This window comes from Neodothiora populina (genome assembly GCF_041146345.1).
Source record: "Neodothiora populina strain CPC 39397 chromosome Unknown canker_contig_12, whole genome shotgun sequence".
NCBI lineage: Eukaryota > Fungi > Ascomycota > Dothideomycetes > Dothideales > Dothioraceae > Neodothiora > Neodothiora populina.
In genome coordinates this window covers 1,935,715-1,955,390 of record NW_027191404.1, presented here as the reverse complement: position 1 = coordinate 1,955,390, position 19,676 = coordinate 1,935,715, and the positions used below count along the sequence as shown (strand labels likewise).

Genomic DNA, 19,676 nt, shown 5'->3' with positions numbered 1-19,676 from the left:
TTATCAGAATGCTTCCCCTTTTGTCCCAGCACACTCACCAGAGACCGTTCTGTCGTGTCTGCATACATAAGCACTGTCCGCTTGTGTGGGTCTCCTTGATCTCGTTGCGCGCGTGATTCGACAGAGCTGCGTTGCGGCGTGGTTGACCATCCGGACATTGCTTTCTGGCCTCCTCCCCATCACATATCTACCCTGAATGCACTCACGCTAGCTTCTAAATCCGTGCCTGTCGCTGACATTGTCAGATAATCGCGCGACCGCGTCCTCTGAGCAAATCGTCGCCATCTCTGCACCCTTGATGCGTTGATAATTGTACTTGCAGCACATCGACGCATTGTCGTCCCCATATCATCCTGATCTTGCCAATATCTGACCTTGCATCCCGTAATCTCGATTCTCGGCTCGTCACTCAACAGATCGCCGTACCGCTGTTTGGAATTGCTTGAGTACCATCAACGTTCTGAACTGTGTTGAAGAGTGCGCAGCTCGAATTCGATTGCTCTCCTTACGCAAAGGCTGCTCCACCACGACATCCTTTGACAGGACCGACAAGTCCAAACCTGAAATCTCTAGCCCGTCACTATTGATCGCTTTTGCATAGAGTGCCTATCGAGAGTGCTGCGGTATATACATGCAGCGGCCGGGACTCTTCAATAGGGTCGCTGGCAACAGCCTCTATACACAAGAAGATATCTGCCTATCCGAGGCAGATACGTCGGCCCTACCAACTCCGGATGATATAACCCCCGGATCGATCTGGCAAGCAGTAGGTCAACAAGATTTGGCAATGCCTGGTCCACCGACCGGACCAGGCCCAGCTCGGGGTCACTCGGCAGGACCGAGCAAGCGCTCTGAACTGCCATTCCTAGGCACACCGCTCGGTCTGCGCACAACAAACCCGAGTCTCTCTGTAGCGGAGTCTGTATTCCGCGATCGCCTTGGCACGGATTCTCCTAGCCATCAGATGCAATATCTGCCAACACCACCGTTCTCCACATTAAGCACTTCTTCATCCCGCACAGATCGTCTCCCATCTTTCCGGCAATTGAGCAGGATAGCAGATGGAGGTACAGAAAGTATGGAGACACGCGCTACCACATCCTATCCAGCCTTGCCGACACATCCATCCACGGTTGGCGCGCAGTCTCCGGCGAAATCCCTTCCTTACTTTACAGGGAGTCAGCAATCGAGCCCTGCTCTTGGATTTGCTGTAGGAAGTCATTCCCTGGAGCCAAGCACGCGCCCTGATTCTCACGAAGGCTTTGCCGTACCACTTTCTCCTGCTGTAGCATATGGGAGCTCGGATCGAAGCTCCTTTGCGCACCGCCGTCGATCTTTCGGATCGGGTCATATTGCTCCCTCCTTTGTACCTACCCTGACCACTTCGTCATCCAATGACACAAATGTCAGCTACCAAAGCTCCGGTGCAGACAGCTACACCACAACGAGCACGACCCCAATCGAACATTCGGCCTCGGAGGAAACCCCGCTACCATCTAACGCACAGCATTCACCGTCCGCTGGTGGCGTTTTTACCTGCGAGTATCCAGGCTGCAGCGCGCCACCTTTTCAGACACAGTACTTGCTCAAGTACGTATCGATGTAGATCTGCCGCTTTATGGTACTGACCACATTCTTATAGCTCCCACGCGAACGTGCATAGCTCCAATCGCCCACACTTTTGTCCTGTCAAAGGATGCCCACGTAGCGAAGGTGGCAAAGGCTTTAAGCGCAAGAATGAGATGATACGGCATGGCCTTGTGCACGACAGTCCTGGCTACATTTGCCCTTTCTGCCCATTGCGGGAACACAAATACCCGCGGCCTGACAACTTACAGAGGTATGTCATTCGACAGCAATCGTCAAGATAGATGTGGTGTTGACTCTAGCCATTCAGACACGTCAGGGTTCATCACGTGGACAAGGACAAGGATGACCCTCTGCTTCGTGAAGTGTTGTCGCAGCGCCCGGAAGGCGGCAACAGGGGACGCCGCCGTCGAACCGGACCTTAACGCCTGACATGGTTCTTTTCTCTCCTCTATGCATACGGCTTGCATACCGGCCTGCTCGGATTATGTTCTCCGAACAGCGCTATTCCGGCTTCTCCGTCTGATCATTCTTTGCGTTGATACCTTTCGAAGTCTGACTTTCGTTAATCATGATGACTTTATGGCGTGGCGTTTGGAGAAAAAACACGTGGATCTCAACCACTAAACTGGCGTTCGTACAGGCCAGAAAGGATGCTTTTTTCTTCTTTTGTGTTTTTCCTTTTTTTTTTCAGGTGGAGAAAAAAATAATTATGGGATGCCTTCGAGGGTGGTGGAGGGGGCAAATCGACTGGCATATGGAGTTTAAGAGAGGGCGACGGCTCGGTCGCTTCATGCCTTTTGCTTCTTTCTTGTTGTCAAAGCATGCACACAGATGTACAATGAACGAACCCGGGGCCGCCATGGGAAAAATTGGCTGGCCAAGGGACGGATGTGCCTCTCTGATCTTTGATTCTTTTCTAGAGCAAAGAGGCAGCAGACAGTAGAAGCTCAGTAAAGGAAAAGAAGATACAAAAAAAGGGAAATCGGGAAAGGTACATTTTTCACATTTCACATTTTATTTCATGTATAGGAAGAAAGCAAGAAATGCCATTCGCGATGACGAATCATCATATTCTCTGTCGAGAAGAAGTCGGAATGTTCATTTTGTTTTGGCTTCTTCGATGCAGCAGCGTATGTTTGATCGAGACTACTACTGTACCTTGTGTAACGACGGTCTTTTTTTCCTTTTTGTTGCCGTGGATAGTAGTGCATCCGTTCTTTCCTCGAATCTATCCTTGCTTGTATCTTTTCAACAGATATTCGTCGATCAACAAACTACATCTTGTCTATTTTCCACCGTCATTGTCGTCATTGCTTTTTTTTTCTGTTGCTTTTTTCGCCTTCTTTCCCGTCGTTGTTCGTTGTGTGTAGTGTGTGTTGCATGATTCAGAACGACGATCCCTTTTTTTTTCTGCTTCTTGCTTTTCCTGTTTACTCTTGCGCTTGCGTTTCGTTGCGTTGTGTTATGTTTACTCCTACTGTCTGGATCGTGGAACCTCTACTGTGTGAATCGTGGACCTGAATCGTGTCTGAATCGTGGAACCGCAGACAGGAATGGCGGTGTGCTGCTGGCTGGCTATGCATGGTTCATTCCCTGTACTTGTATTATATGGTTTGATTTGTGGTTTGTTGTGTTGTTGTTATTGTTTGGTTATTGTACTGTTTGGGTAATAGAATAGGGCTGCTGTAGCTAAGGTAGGTCAGGTGCCTTGGGTGTTCTACTGTATCTTACTGTAGTCTTATTCGTTGCTCGTTGCTCGTTGCTCGTCGCTCATTCGTAGTTTCGTGGTTTTGTGGTTTTGTGGTTTTGTAGGGTTTGTAGTGCTCGTATATATGAATTTGTGCGATCGCTTTTCTTTTCGTCTTTTTTTCTTCTCTTTGGGGTTGAAGTGGATAGATGGGAGCTGATAGATGTAGGATTGATGATATGTGGTATTCGGGACAAGAGTATGAAGAGTGATTGGTTTTATTACATGTTTATCTCTCTCTCTCTCTCTTCTCTCTACTTTCGTCCTTTGGTACAACAATCTCCTGCTTTGCAAATGAATGAATAATAATCATCTGGCTGGTAGAAATGCTACGACTCGTCTCTCTCTTCATTGCTTCCCCATTGATGAATTTCGTTATAGTCGTCGTCATCGGTTACATATCATGAGTGTTCGTTTATCGTCACCCCGAAAAGAAAAGAAAAAGAAAAAAATGCATCAGCACAAGCTTCTCCCCGATCAAAACCCGAGCACAGTCTGCGATCGAGAGTCGACGACGACGGCTGGTGTGGCAATCTCCACGTGCTCGGATCGGACGTCTGACTTTTTGGGATCCGTGCCTGAGTCGGGTACTCTGAGCGATTGCTGTTGCTGTTTTGTCTTTCTCTTTAGAACGATGAAATGGCGGATCTTGGGATTGTCGCTGACGGCCCGAGCGCGTGTCCATAGCTTTTCCGACACGGCTGTCGTCGTCGTCGTCGTCGTCGTCGTCGCCGCCATTGTGTTGTTCTCTGTGACTTGGCTGTGAGATTCGGGCGCTGCTTGCACGACCTGGATCTCGGGCGTTTCGACGCCAGACCGGGCCGAGTATGCTGTGCCGGCCGTCGACGCCTGAGTGGGGACACGCTCGAGCGGCGAGGCGTCGGAGACGGGGAACTCGTGCGCGTCGTAAGATGGAGGCTGCAGTTCCCATTCCTCCAACATGTCCATCTTGTGATTGATGTGCAGGCGTCTACCATTGCACATGACGATACTGGTGGCGCGAGGGGTGTCGAACAACAAAACAGGCATGCATCGACGGATGTATCGAAATTGAGCGCGCGCCGAGTAAGGATGAGGTGGTGCCCACTTGCCAGTCTCGTCAAAGTTGTTCGAGTCGGCGGTCGGTGATGGACCGAATGACTCGGCACTCGAAGCAGTCGTCTGTCGCGTGGTCGTGGGCCGTGAAAGGGATGCTTGCAGAACAGCACTGTCTTCGGCCATGGCCGAGATATCGATGTCCTCGCCTTCCTGTTCGTTGGTCATTGTCGTTGTCAATGACAGATCCGGATTTCCGTTGGAAGCAGGGTCGATGGTTTCGACGCGCTCAAGGCCTCTGTTACTGTCGTCGTCTCGAGCGAGAGCGGGATACATCTCGCGAAGGATTCGTTCTTGCTCTTGAATGAATTGGGCGTCCTGCAGGTTCGTAGCTGGGTCCGTGGCTTCTGGCCGATGTGTGCGCTGTCGTCTGGGAACAGTACATTGTCTCGGAAGATGCCTCTCGTCAAGATCAAAGGCGATATCGATGCCGGCGCATGTCGCTTCGAGCCATTCAGAGATGGACGTTTCTCTTGTGTCAGCAAGTAGTAATTGGTCACTCTCGAGTCTCAGACGTATGGCGAACTGCTTGACAGGGTTGAAGAGCGCGGGATCTTTCTCGTAAGCCCTTTGTCTGGCCATAGCCGGGATGAGATGAGCGATTCGACTCGCCGGTGTCAGAACGTGGTCGTTGACGTCATTGGCCAGGCCTACTTCGCCATGCTGTAAAGTGTATCGACGCAGGAACTTTCCCGGTCCGGCCAACAGTTTGGAGCCGGTGGTGGACGACTTGATTTTGTAGAGACAGAGCTGAGTGCCCCGTAGGACGACGTAAACCGAGCGCCAGTCTTGCTTGGGTAGTGCTTGGAAGGGCGACAACCTCTCAATGCGCATGTACATGACTCCCTGCTTGAGAACGGAGCAAGAATATGGCGGAAGACTCTCGCATCCGTCTTGCACATGCTCACGGACACCTGTCAGACGAGCGCCATGCTGAGAGGTCGAGTAAGACGGCGGTAGATCGTTAGAGGGTGAGCATCTCGTCTGGAATTGGCTGTAGTGACTTGTGCGTCGTGGTCCATCGCTCCGCGTACGCTGCGCCGGGATGGGAGGCGGGGGAGAAGAGGTCGGCCAGGACTCCGACGACGACAATTGCGGAGACGGAGAGAGTGTGACAGCGGTGGGCTCCATGTCGAGCGCAGAAATGGCTGGCGGTGTAGACGGCATACTTGGAAACACAATCCTCGTCCAAAAAGGAAACAGGCGATTGTTGGTTGTCCAGGCCGGAGGAAGCCCACTATGCACAGATCAACCCCGTCGATGTGAGTGTGTGTATATGCCGGTCTACTCCTCGTGTCTTTCGTACGTGGTGGATGAGAGAAGGTTAGTTGTGGGGCAAGAAACCGAGAGATACAAGTACACTGTCTTGTCCAGGTTTCCAAGACAGAGACGAGGAAGACACCCAGACCAACCCAAGGTCAGGTACTGTACTTGTAATGTTCGGGAAGAATCACGATAGAAACCCAAGACGCACCGTGAACCTTGAGGGGAATCAAAACGGTTCCAGACTGGCAGGAGAAACAAGAACAAGCCGCCACGCGAAACCCGTTGATCCAAGGCTTGCGTGCCTTGATATTCGTCGTGACGAAAGTCTCCACACAAATGATATAGCCAAATAACCCAATAACCCAGGGGGGGAGGGCTGTCGACCAATCAAACTTCGCTAAGCGAGCGATCGGCAACGGAGAAAAGCGGGGGTGACTGGAGAGAGATGGGGTCAACGGGGTCGCTGGGGTTGACAGGCTTAATATCCTGCGATCAAACTAATTTTCGTCGTGCACCTCGAAACAGCAGGGATGTGCAGACAGAGCCGATGCATCAACACGTATTCGGCATCAAAATGACTGGAAAAATCCACAGCTCATGTGGTCGAGTGATGAGAGCTATCGTGATGCCTGTGACACGTGAATGAGCGACACAAGCGATTGCAGAACAACCCCTCTTCTCGTGTCTTTTGTGTCTCTTGTCTAGGCTCCGCCACATGGTGTGCCCACAGGCCTTTTCGTTGAAGCTTAACTTCCTCCCGGTGGATTCGGAGGTCCCGGCTTTTTTCGCGATGAGGGCCACTGTACGCCTTATTAAGTCGCGCACACTTATCCGCACACGAGCTTTCACTCACACTCTTGCGCGCGTGGTAATGACAATACGGGATTGGACGGATGCAGGCTGGCAGCGAGATTGCCTCTGCACTTGAATCTGCGTTGATGCTTGGCTTTTGCTCTGGGGATCCCAAGTCGTGAGACTTTTGTCTTTGCGGTTTCATTTCTAAGGCTTTGGTTGACGGGTGGCCGTTTACTGAGCTTGCGGCTCCCTCGCTTTAGAGGCGTTCCCATGGCACGCCCGCACACGCGCAGTTCGCCGAAAGACGCTACCAGGGCTACTTAGGCGTGGCTTTTTGTCTTCTCTTCTATGCCTGATTGACCCGTGTTCCCATATTTGTTTGGTAGACGCATTCCCAAGAACATCTAGCGGGTCATGTAAGCGATTGCGCCGGACCATGTGCCACCGTGATCGAAAGTCACTGTTGGGCATGTGTCGCGTATCTATGCCATGTGTTATGCCATGGAGCGATGCCACGTTCTTGACACGGCGGATCTATACGACAAAAGTGCAAGCCGAGCGTGTCACTGACTCGGACGGGGGCGGGGGCCCCATGGTCGGTGAGTCTACTGTGCTTAGGCTGAGCTCCGATAAGGGTCGGCGCCTATACCGTGTGTTTGCTTTAGCCTGCGATGTGCTGCCGAGCACGTGGGTCATGCAACGGCGATCGAGTGCTCTCAGCCAATGTTGCTCAATTGCTCGTGTAGTGAGACAGCTTCGTCAGTCCATGCAGTCATGTCATCGGTAGACAAAACAGCGTTTGACGCATCTACATCGGCCATGACGGACTCGAGCGTCGAGACTAGAGTTTCAATCTCGCGGCGCTGTCGCAGAACATGATCAAGTAGGTCTGCATTCTCAGACTGAAGCTTGCTCATCGTGGCATTGAGAGAGGTCTTCTCTTGGATCAACGAGGGGCCAAGATGGGCCTGGTAAAGAGCGGTGGCAGGTAATGTGTGAGGGCTGTAGCGGACGTCAGTGTCAACGACCTCGTATGTATGTATGCAACTTTCAGCACCGAACGTACGCGACAGGGTGGGCAGATGTCTGTCCAGCTTCGGCGAGAGCTTGAGCCTGAGCTCTCCTCTTCCTGGCCTCATCGACCAAGCGGTCCAGATCGTTTAGCGAGGCGACAACATTTCGGGTGCGGAGGGTGACATCAAACTGCTCCTTGCACCTTTCGTGTAGACTCTGGGTGAACTCTGCATGGAGGATCTTCATAGGGCCCTCGGCGTGTTTGGCGGGAGTTGGAAAGCACGACGCAAAGTTGTTGTAGCTGCAGGTCTTGATGGTGTGGGCGATGGCCTCGGAGTATAGCTTCAACAGAGCAGCAGCGCGCGGGCCTGGAGCCGACGCGACTGGGGGCGCGACGACGGGAGATGGTGAGCGAGAGGGGGCGGGCGCAGCCATTTTGTTGTGTTGTTTTATTGCTTGCTTCGTCCTCTTCCCGAATGCTGTTGATTCGAGGCAGTGAGTGGAACGCGAGAAGACGCTGGCGACCAGACGGAGCGACGGATAGAGTATGGCGACAAGTAATGGATAGATATGAGACCGATGGACGTGGAGTGGAGCCAGGCAGGGGGTTGCTTGCCTTGTGGCTGCTGGTGTTTGCGAAGATCAACAATGCAGCAGCACCGACGCACGGTCCTTCTTACATCTGATTCGACGTCTTGGCGCATCTATACAGCTTCAATTAATTACTTGGTTCTTTCGTTCCTCCACGGACAGGGTCGCAAAATACAGCACCAGAAAACCAGCATGGCCTCACTATTCACCCGGGCTCACATGTCCTGTCAGCCTTGTCCACCCATACTGTTACAACTGCCTCTCTCTGCGCGACAATGTCCGACCTTGCGTCCCTCTCGGTTCGCAGATGCCATCCGCGCCAGTCGAGCATCCGCACGCCTCTTCCACTCCACTCCCATAGCAGCGAGTCGGAAACCCAGAGCGGCGACATACAAGCCATCGTCGTCCTCATCCCCGGCCACATCTCCTCCGAACGCGCAACCCAGAACAACGCATCCCTCCAAGAAGCTCGACTATCCGCTCCAAGTACAGCAGACCTCCTCGACAGCCGCGGCAGCAGCAACAACAACAACAACAGCACCAGACCAGCGACAACTCACGCCCCAGCAGATCGCCGCCGGCTTCCTACTGCGCATGTCCGACTCACCGACATCAACCCTGCAATCCACCCGCAGCGCCGCCCTGGCCGCAAACGCCCTCCCAGCACCCTACTACCAACGAGAGAAAACCCCCTACCAAGCCATAATCGACAAATTAGCGCAGAGCAAGACGCCGACAGTGATCTACACCGCACCCTCGCAGACGACCTTCGTAGTCGTGTGTCTCACCTCGACCCTCTTCATCAGCTGGGTCGCATACGTGACGTGGAACAACTACGCGCCCAGCATCGAACAAGGCAACGTGACCCTCGCGGGCGTCGGCATAGTGAACTGTCTGCTCTGGGTCGCCGTGGCATCGTACTTTGCTCTCGGGCCCTCGGGGCTCGTCAAGCGCGTCATCGCCATCCCGGCCAAATCCTCCACCCACGCAGTCAACGCGCCCAAGCCCACGCTGCGCTTCGAGCCCGCCGCCCTGCCGCTGATCGGGTGGCCGAAGCCCTTCGAGGTCAAGCTGTCGGACGTCCACTCGGATCGTCTGTTTGCCCATGAGATGAGCAGGCTCGCGCTGAAGAAGAATCTCAATGCCGGCGGGCTCACCGAGCATTTCTCTTGGCTTGCGGCTGTCTGGTCGTCGTATCTCAAGATGTTCGCCCGCGTGCAGCGCTTTGCCTATGTAAGGGCTGGGTTTGCGAATCTCAAGCTGGATCTGAGGGATTGTCAGACGCTTGATAATGGCCGAGGTCGGTTTTTCTTTCTTTCCTTTTTATCGATCACTTCGTTGTTCTTTTTGCTGACTTACAAACACAGTTCTTGATCAATTGATCAAATTGGACTCCAAGCCTGCCAATCTCCTCAAGAGAATGTTTGTACAAAACTAAAAGGAAAAACACAGCTGTATGTATTGTGTATATATATATATATATATATATATGTAGAGTATATTGCTCACTTTGAATTCCATCGACCACATGTCCTTATAGGTATCTTTCACCATCTCTTGTTGTATCTTCTTCTATATCCTTCCGATCGTTTCTTCTACTTGCTTTCATTCTGTGCTTCTGCTCCCAGCAGCCCAGCCAAGCCATGAGCCTCCCCTCTTCCCATGACCGAAACAGATGCATCGAAGAAGAATAGTCAAATTGTTGTATGGGCTCAAGTAGCCCCCCGTTCCGTCACACATTATCGAAAGACATAAAATGAAAAGCAGAAAATCCAGAAAGGAGAAATACACAAAGGACGCTTCCAGCGCCATCGCTAAGACCCATCATGTGAAGTATCAGACCTGTAAAAAAAAAGATTAAGAGAGCGTAGGGGATGCGAGAAGACCGAAGAAACAGAGTCGAAATCTCAGAATATCGCTACCGCCAAAGCCGCCATCAGCGCCAACATGCCGACCAGACCACAGTCAGACGACAAAGCAGGAGAGAATGACAACCGACTCGCGGCTGAAGTGGTACCAGACGACGACGACGACGACGACGACGACGAAGAAGAAGAAGAAGAAGAAGAAGAAGAAGAAGAAGAAGAAGAAGAAGAAGAAGAAGAAGAAGAAGAAGAAGAAGAAGAAGACGATGAAGATGCCAACGACACGACGCTGGCGTTGACAAAGTCCTGACCGCAGCCGACATTGATCATTGCCGCCGCGTCTGAGTAGATCTTCGAGATGGGCTGCGATTTGTTGGCTGCCGACTCGGCGAAGATGGTCATTGTGTCCTCGAGACACTGCGAGCATGTCGGTTGCGCCGTGCTCGGTAAAGGCAGGCCCAGCGGGAGGTAGTACGTGTAAGCTGAGGTCGGGGAAGACGCGTTTGTCACTGCGTCTGAGAAGCCTGCCAAGCATGTCAGCAGGGTTCTCATTTCTGATGGGTTCGTAAACAGCATGGACATACAATAAGAGCCCGTGTCACTGTCCCGAAGACACCCGGCGCGATACATGGATTGGTAGGCCACCAGACCGCTATATGCCTGCATGACGACAGGATTCTGCGCGCGAAGATCGTCGCCACAGTAATCAGTCGTCTGGATCTGTCTGGCCAGAGACGCCATAACATTGCTGCAACTGGTGAAGTTCACGTTGCATGTTGCTTCCAGCGTCTGAGACAACCGTACGGGAGACTGCTCAACAGCAAAAAATGAAGAAGATGTCTTTACGTGTATGCAGTGTCAGCAACAAGCATCTGAGAAAAGGGACAGAAACAAAAATAGTTGAGTCTCGCTGAGATCGTACCTGAAGAAGCAGTGAAAGAGGAACACAGTCATTGATTGTACTATCAGAGAGAAACTTGTTAAGAAAAGCCGGGCAGCTCGTTCGAGTGAAGTTGTTGCCAATCCCCGAATCAAAAGGAGTGGGTAGTTCTGGAGCTTGTGAAGAAGTAGTAGAAGTGGAGACCCCATCAGCAGGAGATGCTGCAGCTTCTCGTTTGACCATTCGCCCACATAGTAATGGTGCCGGTCTGGTATCGAACACGATCTCATTGTAGCCAACACTCATCGTGTCTTCCTCGCCTAAACGTATGGCCGCGGCGGTACAGGGGCCGCAGGAAAGCAGGAAGAAAAAATAAGCAAACAGCATCACCCGCCAGCCCAGACTGTCAAGCAGCGACAGCGCCGAGCGAAACACTCGCTGCTTTTTCCGGAATACACATTTCCAGTAAGTCGTCGGCGATGACGGTGCAGGTGTATCGATGAAACGTGAAGACGCCGCTTCATATGAGGTGAAACTAAGGCCCATGTGGCATTCTGAAACGAGTCCAGCCTTTGGGTCTAGTGGGTGATCTACCATTTAGGCGATTTATGAAGAGCTCTCTGGATAGGATCTCAACATGCTACAACCATCGATCGCCTTATGGATGGCGAACAGAGTAGCAGATCTTCTGACAGTGGCCAGTCCGAGACGTAAATCAGATGATCACCGCGGTTTTGACAGCGGGGAATTTGTCCTGGCACTTGAGGATACAGTCTTATCCCTCTGGAGTGAAGCCACGCGAAATAGAAACAATTATCCAGGTAAAAAGTGAAAGCGAAGGTAAGAGAAGAACAATAGGCAGACCTTTCCCCAACAGACAGTCCGAATGACGGGAATCAGGTCCCTTAACCTCTCGCACCATTGCACTACTCATAGTATTCAAAGATATAAGAGGTACCCTTTGTGATCCCAAGAAGATTTTACCTTGCTCGAATATTGGCCGTAAAGTTGAGCTTACGGAAATTAAACAAGTCTAGAGGCAATAGCCTTCCTGCACTCCGTCTGTTAGTGCGACACCATGGCTGCATACCCGCATTCTTTCTTTGCCCGTTTATTTCCCCTCCATCATGCGCGGCATCTCTGGGCGCAGAGAGAAAGGGCGTGAACTATGGTGCCCGCGAGCCGTCCTTCTTCGTTGCTGGTGTTCTAGGCGTGCACGTGGTGAGACACGACGGGCTGGAAAATTGGACAAGTCAAGTCGTGGGCAAAGCAATGACCGTGCTTCACGGCATGAAACAGCAGAAGTGGGTGTGTAAGCCCAGATACAGACACGGGAAGAGAGTAACTAGCACACCTTGCAGTAAGCTCGACTCATGTCTTGGGTTCTGGTGTTGTGAAGCTGTAAAGCCAGACATCGCTTACCGAAAGCGTTCTTGCTTCTACTTGACAAGGCCAGCGTCTACCGAATTTAGCTTTTCGCCGATTGCATCTATCAGGTGCACAGACCGGCAAATCGTCGAGTCCCTCCCTGAACGCCAAGGCTATAGTAGACACAATAAGGATCATGGTGATCATGGACCACTACAAGTATTGTATCGAATGGTCATGGAGACAGTACGATATATTGCAGCAATTCCCGAAAGATGCACTCAACTATTGTCGCTTGTGTTTCATGTGTCCCATAATGACTCCACAGACGTGCTTGTATAGCATCTGCGATACAAATCAGACTCGAAGCCGAAGGAATGTGAGTTGAACACCTCAAGATTTGACCCTTCTTGGTTTTGTGGTTGAGGTACATTGGCAGGTGTTTTAGCCTTTCCACTGGGATCCGCTGCTCTATTTACAGTATACTCAGCAAAGCCCCAGAGCTTCTGTTCGCTAGACTCGATCGATAGCAAGCTGCGGCGCTGGCAACAGTAATCGTTGCACAAGTTTCTCGACTAGCACAAAGACGTTGCTCAAGCCAATGCGAGTGTTGTGACAAGCAGAAGGTAGAAAAGTACCCCTTGCTCGCAGGGGAAAGTTTCCTTCCCTTGGGAGGCATAAGCTCAATCGGAGCCGCGAATCGATAAAAGCCACAGCCGGCAGCGAGAAGAAACTGGTAGCAAACATTCTACTTGCATGTGAAAAGTACCGCATCCACGTGGTCGTACCGTGCACAATATGCAAGATGCCGTGGGTCGATGTGAGTATCATTACATCAATTGCGTGACTAAATTTGACTTGCTGTATCGGGGCGTATGGGTATCTCTACTTGCAAAACAGGAACAAAACACGCGGAATAAACAAATGCAATAGCAAGGAGTTGCGGTGTAGAAACCGTACATGCATCCAGCGATAATGCGCTCAGGTGGAGCATGAATGCTTGTTGCTTGACCATCCCGTGCAGGCTTTGCTTGGCTCGACTCTCAGTAGTCGTCCACCATCCAAGAGTCTTGCAAAGTATCGGCAGGGTCAAGCGCTTGTAGCCGCTGTGCAAGCTCTGCGTCAGCAAGGTCGGTGGGATCACCACCAACCCAAAAGTCGCCCCCCGAAAGAGCCTCTTGTTCTTTCACGATATCAATTGCTTCGGTGGCCGAGTAGCCATGAGCAGCCTTAAGATGGACCTCGAGATCGTAATATCTTTGCATTCGGTAAGGACATTGGGCCTCGACACAAGCGATAGATCGTCTGCTGTCGTACCCAATACCCGTCAACATTGCAAGCGCATTGCTCTGTGCAGCCTGGGGAGGCTCCATAGAAAAGCCTGCATAATCCATCGATTCTGTCTTGACGTTCTTGGATTTCCTCGTAGAACGTGGTAAGTGCAGGTGTTGAGTGCGCACATGCTCCTCGAGACTCGCTTTCGTACCACAAGCGCGTCCGCAAGCACCACGACCGTCCCAATAAGGGACACGCGTGCAAGGCTTGATCTCGAATGCTCCACAAACGAATTGCTTCTGCTTGGCGTGGACATTGCGTTTGTGAACGTCCAGATTACCCTTCTTGGTGAATCCTCTTCCACAATCGGGATGATCGCACATGAACGTCCGACGACTGTCCAGCGCACCATGCTGGATATCGATGTGGGCCTTGAGGTCTCGATTCGATGCGCAAACGTGACCACATTGGTCACAAGTGGGAGGATGTGCAAGTTTGACATGTTGCTGCATCTCTGTATAGGTGGGAAAGCCCACGGCCGTCTCGAAAACATCAGGGTTCAGGCGAGGATCCAGTTCTGCCATTTCGGGAGAGCATATCTTGCACCAGAACCGTTTGCCACTATGCTCACGATCTTTGTGACCGATTAGATGGGTTGAGGTCTTGAATCGAGCACCACAAGACATGCCGGTCTCTGGCATAAGATAATCGCAAACGAAAGGCTTCTCGTTGAGATGGACGAGCTGTATATGACGATCAAGAGTCTCTTGTTTCCGAAATTCTTGATCACACGGAGGAAAGCTTTGGCATTTGAACTCCTGCTTGACCTTGTCATGTATCTTTTTGTGTTCTCTGAGGCGTGTGCCCGTATGGAAGGCCTTGTCGCAGCCGAGGTGATCGCAGAGATAGTCTCGCACATCGTCGTGCTTCGCTTTTATGTGGTGCTTGAGATGGCTTTCTCGCAGGAAGGACTTGTCACAGCCCTCATGCGTACAAACAAAAGGACGTTCATTCGTATGGGACCGTTGGTGCTCTGCCAACCGCACCGGACGTGTGTATGCTTTCCCACAGTCGGGAAACTCACATACATACCTCTTCTCTCGTGAACGACCGGCAGACGTGGTAGTAGGAGGGGTCGATGGCTGTGTCGAAGTGCGAGGAGTTGAACGAGCGGTCATGAGGTTGCCATGGTCAACTTCAGCTTCCATGTCCGAATGCTCCCCGTCAGATGGCGAACCAGACCCAGATGGTAAGCCATAACTGCTATCTCCTGCTTTGGTCAGACTCCTAACTCATCAATATGAACATCCCATCGTTGACTGACCTTCTATCTCATAGTTGCCATCAACCCTAGATCTCTTCGAGGGCAGGGAACCACCGGAGCATGTGGCTTTCCTTTTGGATCTTCCAAATACAGCCATCATGATGTGATATCAACGACCATACGCACAACTTGATGCACATGCGATCGTGTAACAGACCAATACGTGAAAGAAAATTGATAGTAGAAGAGCAAACAATATTTATTGTGATTGCCTTCTGGATGATCACATTGATTTCCCCGGAAAACCAGACATTTTCTAGTCCGTGCCCAGAGACGGGCCGCTCACCGCCTTCGGAGTTCCTGTCGCCGATTTTCCGTTGTTCCGCTTCTCCAAACTCAAGAATCTGACGAGTCATGTGAAAGGTGCATCTGTGGTCAAGCTTTTGCGCGCCTGCAGCAAATCGAGTGTTGATTTATTTGTCCATCTAGAACAGTTGCACCATCCATCCATATATCGCCCATACCATCGATTTTGCAGCGGGAAAAACAGGCGGACGTCGAACACCTTTGCTACCAGATACCAAGCGGCAAAACTATACAATGGATGACTACGGCGACGATGGCGCAGGCGATTTCGGCGCAGGAGAGTATGTTAAAAACCTTCGCGCAACCCTGTCAATCGCATGTCTGCTGACATGACTGCTTTTAGGGAGTATGCCGATAACATGCTTGAAGAGGAAGACTACGAAAACCCAGAGGACCTCATTGAAACCGACGAACAGGCTGGCGAGGCCGGAGGCACAGAAGACCCTGATCAACTCGCCCACGGAAACATCGTAGCATCGGGAGATCCAACCAGCGCTGCGAAGGCTGCTACAGGCGTGAAAGGCTTGAAGGAGAAGCGTATCCCTACAGAAAAGCGCACCACCACCCCCTATATGACCAAGTACGAACGCGCTCGCGTCCTGGGTACACGTGCGCTTCAAATCAGGTACGGCCACACCCTCGTCAGATCAAAATAGCAAGAAGAGGAGGCAGTCGTCTGTTTGACGGTTACTGTCAATTGCGTGTCATATTGGTTATCACGGCATACTGACCCTTCGACAGCATGAACGCTCCAGTGCTTGTTGACGTCGAGGGCGAGACGGATCCCCTACAGATCGCCATCAAGGAGCTACGAGAGAAGAAGATTCCTCTTGTTGTTCGCAGATATCTACCTGACGGATGGTCAGTCTATGCACCCGTTTCGATCACATGCTTTAGCAACAACTAATGTTCGCCGACAGGTATGAGGACTGGACGTGTGAGGAGCTACTGTAAAAAAAAGCATCATCTTCATTTTCATATGCATCTTGGTTCCGGTTGTTTTAATTGTGCTGCGTTCAAGCGATCAAATACAAAAAATAGGCAGGAAGACGGCGTTGGCAGGGAGAGCTAGATTGGATGGCCTCTAGAGTGACACCCCTTGAAATCAAGTCGATTCCATCATGAATTCGTACTCTGACCCTGGCCGTACGGTCACACTTGCAAACGTCAGACGTATTTCACTACTGAGCTGTTGAAGTGGTGATAATCTGCAATCACTGTAACGTACTGCGTGGTGGTTGCGGCAAGCCAGTATTATTCCGTACCGCCTTACTGGCGCCTAAGGCACCCGTATGCCTGAGGTCAAAACCAGGCAACAAGGCATCAAGCTGCCTTGGGCATGACTTCAGGCATTAAATTATACTGTATATACAGTAGTTATGCTTGCATAAATCGGTATCCCAAGCCTTCATAGGTACTTGGCGGAGCCGGGTATCGAGCGAGGTATTACGTAGTTGGAAGTCGCACCTGGAGGTGTAGGTGCGGGTGACAGCTTCGTAACCTCTCTATTGGGCAAATCTTTCCAGCAGTAGAGGCAAACCCGAACGACGTCCGAAAGATGCGCGCAAGCCCCTCCAATCGAGCTGCGGGGCAGTGATGCGATTAGATGATTTATTAATCGCCATTCCTAAGGTGAACATCTTCGCTGTACGATAATATCTTGCTCTGTCCTTTGAAACCCTCTCTTCTACATTTTCCTGTCCTCACACCCTCTTCATCAAAACAGCACCGGAAATCGTCTCATCATGTCTGTCGAGACCACAGCAACTATCGCTTCCTTTGGCGGTAAGCTATTGAAGCTTGCACACAAGGCAGCATCCACTAGTTGTGAAATGAAGTTCAACCTCTATCTTCCTCCTCAGGCTTTCGAGAGTGGAAAGAAGGTACCTGTCTTGTTCTACCTCTCTGGATTGACTTGCACGGGAGACAACTGTGCCGAGAAGGGTTTTTTCCAAAACCGCGCAAGCCAGAAAGGAATAGCTGTTGTTTACCCAGACACCAGCCCGAGTAAGATTGACCTAACCTGACTCTACATGTGAAACACCATTTCTGATTTTTACTACAGGAGGACTGGGTATTCAGGGCGAGGACGATGCATATGACTTCGGTTCAGGCGCAGGCTTTTACGTAGATGCGACGAAGGAGCCATACAACAAAGGCTACAAGATGTACACATACATCACAGAGGAGCTACCCAAGGTCCTCTTCTCCTCTTTCAGCCAATTGGACTCCAGCCGCGTGAGCATTACAGGACATAGCATGGGTGGACACGGTGCCTTGACCCTTGTAAGTCGAATCCGAAAAAGATTGATAAGATGCTGGACTAATTTGTGTTTCTCGACAGTTCCTTAAGAACCCTGGAATGTACAAGTCTGTCTCAGCATTCGCTCCTATCTCGAACCCTGTGAACTGCGACTGGGGAAAGAAAGCCTTCTCTGGTTACTTCGGAGAGGATCAGCAAGCAAAGTGGAAGGAGCACGACGCAACTGAACTTATCAAGCAATGGAAGGGTCCTCTAGATATCCTCGTTGATGTGGTATGTATTTGACTATCTTTTGACATTCTTCGCTGTCATAATAACACTATTGTAGGGCACTGGAGACAACTTCTACAAACAAGGTCAGCTCCTCCCAGAGAACCTTGCCAAAGCCGCAAAGGAAGCCGGTTTCGAAGACGGCCTCAAGCTTCGTCTGCAACCAGACTATGATCACAGCTACTTCTTCATCTCGACTTTCGCAGATGACCATGTTGACCATGCTGCCAAGTACCTGTTGGCGTGAGTGTGCCGTCGCTCTTGGGAGGCAGATGAAAGTGAGTCTAATAATGACAGAGCCAGGCTGGCTAAAGAGAAGCTCTGAGTGGCGCGCTCACTGCCACCTTGATGGATAAATCTACGAAAATTCATGTTCAGCGTATAATGATTTGAGTGTCTGAAAAGTATATACTGGTCATGATCACATATTGAGCTGCTCGAGACCTCAGGAACGCACTACGTTTATACGCTCCCTCACTTTTGAATTTCCTATGCACCTCCGTTTCAAAAACAGGATAGGTTTGTCTTCCGCGTGCAACCGATGATCGTATAGTGTTGTAGCACGGAGCTACAGATTGTGGGGCAAGCCTCGGGCAGCTTACAGTACCTCATGTACCTTAGCTCTTTAACATTCTAAGCTACCTTACACATGTGTACATGTACACAGCGAACACTCGTATTTAGTGATCGTTCCTGGACCGCGGTCTCTGGACTATCATATATTACGCCCTCGTGAACACTCTATGTCAACTACGCGCAGCTTGCACTTAAGTCACACTGCTGGACATCACTTAACTTAACACCATAAAATCGAAAGTATGGCTTTGTCACAAGTGGCGCTTGTCGTTGGTGCATCACGGGGTATAGGTCGTCAGATAGCTCTAGACCTGGGGCAAAATGGGTATCATGGTCAGTGTATACTCAGATATGTCACGATCATGGACGCAGAAAGCCAACCTTTCCCCTAGTTGCTGTGGCTGCGAAGAGCATTTCAGAGGCATATCAAACACATCCTTTTCCTCCAGATCCTAACTCTGCCCAATCAACCGTAAGTACCGTCGCGCGTGAAATCAACGAGGCTAGTGGCCGCGCGATTGCGATCCAGGTGGACGTTCGAAATGTGGAGGATGTTCGTAGGATGGTCGATAAAGTGATCGAGGTGAGCCGCACACGTGGTCGGGACACGACTTTCCTGATTTGACGAACAAAACTAGGTCTACGGTAGGCTCGATGTTCTTGTTTACAACTCTGGGGCCATCTGGTGGGCAGAGGTTGAGAAGACTGACACGAAGCGATTCCAATTGATGCAACGCGTCAACCCAGAAGGACTTTATGCAACGGTTCAAGCTTGCTTGCCTCAATTTCAGCTCAACGATTGGAAAGGCCGAATCATCGTTGTGAGCCCGCCAATTTATTCTCGATTCTTTCGAGGCAAGACTGCATATGCCATGGGGAAAATTGCAATGTTAGAGACCGGATCAATGCTGCCTGTCTTCGGATTGGACTAACGGCGGATAGGTCTGTCCTTACCAAGGGTCTGGCTATGGATTTTGAAAGGCAAGGGAGGACTGATATGGCCATAACTTCAATCTGGCCAGTCGTGGTATGTCCCTTGCAGACAAGGTCTTGTGGATATGAGGCTAAACGCTACTAGGCGATTGACTCGGCGGCAACAAAAGATTCTGCAATCAAAGAAGAGCTACGAAAGCCTGTGAGTGTCAGAATTGTACGGCCTATAGACATGGCGGAGACTAATGGATGTCAGACAATATTCTCGGATGCCGTCCTTGCTATGTTAAGAGCCCCCGCCCGATCTTTGAATGGCAATCTAGAATTGGACGAGGACTACCTTCGACGTTGCTGCGGTGTCGAAGATTTCTCACACTACTCGCTCGTTCCTGGGACATCCCCAAGGCGCATCATGCCCGCCGTGTTGCCGGATTTGACGGTTACAGAGCAACTCGACGAAGGGAGGCGTATGGACAGCACGAAAATACGCCAGAAATTGTGATAAGGAATGTAATCGC

At 51.0% G+C, this 19,676-nt stretch overlaps 8 protein-coding genes across 10 annotated transcripts; 5 read left to right on the top strand and 3 right to left on the bottom strand.

The window, feature by feature from the left end:
- Positions 1-631: 631 nt before the first annotated feature.
- Positions 632-2,012, top strand: AAFC00_001331 (uncharacterized protein; the record flags this gene model as incomplete). Of its 2 annotated transcripts, none has more annotated exons than XM_069340508.1 (3): positions 632-1,590; positions 1,643-1,840; positions 1,898-2,012. In XM_069340508.1, the coding sequence occupies 3 exons, from the start codon at positions 632-634 to the stop codon at positions 2,010-2,012; spliced, it is 1,272 nt and encodes a 423-aa protein (XP_069203977.1). The 2 variants fall into 2 exon arrangements, with proteins under 2 accessions (XP_069203977.1, XP_069203978.1); XM_069347913.1 differs by having other exon boundaries at positions 788-1,590.
- A 5,197-nt stretch (positions 2,013-7,209) lies between these two features.
- AAFC00_001330 (uncharacterized protein) lies at positions 7,210-7,942 on the bottom strand (the record flags this gene model as incomplete). Its single annotated transcript, XM_069340507.1, has 2 exons — positions 7,210-7,495; positions 7,560-7,942. 2 exons carry the CDS (start codon positions 7,940-7,942, stop codon positions 7,210-7,212), a joined length of 669 nt encoding a protein of 222 aa, XP_069203976.1.
- A 348-nt stretch (positions 7,943-8,290) lies between these two features.
- Positions 8,291-9,536, top strand: AAFC00_001329 (uncharacterized protein; the record flags this gene model as incomplete). The annotated part of the gene is made up of 2 exons (XM_069340505.1): positions 8,291-9,398; positions 9,466-9,536. The coding sequence occupies 2 exons, from the start codon at positions 8,291-8,293 to the stop codon at positions 9,534-9,536; spliced, it is 1,179 nt and encodes a 392-aa protein (XP_069203975.1).
- Positions 9,537-10,005: 469 nt separating this feature from the next.
- AAFC00_001328 (uncharacterized protein) lies at positions 10,006-10,704 on the bottom strand (the record flags this gene model as incomplete). The annotated part of the gene is made up of 2 exons (XM_069340504.1): positions 10,006-10,487; positions 10,548-10,704. 2 exons carry the CDS (start codon positions 10,702-10,704, stop codon positions 10,006-10,008), a joined length of 639 nt encoding a protein of 212 aa, XP_069203974.1.
- Positions 10,705-13,254: 2,550 nt separating this feature from the next.
- On the bottom strand, positions 13,255-14,907 carry AAFC00_001327 (uncharacterized protein; the record flags this gene model as incomplete). Its single annotated transcript, XM_069340503.1, has 2 exons — positions 13,255-14,756; positions 14,811-14,907. 2 exons carry the CDS (start codon positions 14,905-14,907, stop codon positions 13,255-13,257), a joined length of 1,599 nt encoding a protein of 532 aa, XP_069203973.1.
- Positions 14,908-15,350: 443 nt separating this feature from the next.
- Positions 15,351-16,070, top strand: AAFC00_001326 (uncharacterized protein; the record flags this gene model as incomplete). Its single annotated transcript, XM_069340502.1, has 4 exons — positions 15,351-15,397; positions 15,460-15,741; positions 15,858-15,977; positions 16,037-16,070. 4 exons carry the CDS (start codon positions 15,351-15,353, stop codon positions 16,068-16,070), a joined length of 483 nt encoding a protein of 160 aa, XP_069203972.1.
- A 791-nt stretch (positions 16,071-16,861) lies between these two features.
- Positions 16,862-17,974, top strand: AAFC00_001325 (uncharacterized protein; the record flags this gene model as incomplete). Of its 2 annotated transcripts, XM_069340501.1 has the most annotated exons (5): positions 16,862-17,123; positions 17,182-17,402; positions 17,461-17,652; positions 17,708-17,892; positions 17,947-17,974. In XM_069340501.1, 5 exons carry the CDS (start codon positions 16,862-16,864, stop codon positions 17,972-17,974), a joined length of 888 nt encoding a protein of 295 aa, XP_069203970.1. The 2 variants fall into 2 exon arrangements, with proteins under 2 accessions (XP_069203970.1, XP_069203971.1); XM_069340500.1 differs by lacking the exon at positions 17,947-17,974 and having other exon boundaries at positions 17,708-17,896.
- Positions 17,975-18,467: 493 nt separating this feature from the next.
- Positions 18,468-19,660, top strand: AAFC00_001324 (uncharacterized protein; the record flags this gene model as incomplete). Its single annotated transcript, XM_069347912.1, has 6 exons — positions 18,468-18,558; positions 18,618-18,808; positions 18,864-19,114; positions 19,168-19,252; positions 19,304-19,360; positions 19,415-19,660. 6 exons carry the CDS (start codon positions 18,468-18,470, stop codon positions 19,658-19,660), a joined length of 921 nt encoding a protein of 306 aa, XP_069203969.1.
- Between the last annotated feature and the right edge of the window lie 16 nt (positions 19,661-19,676).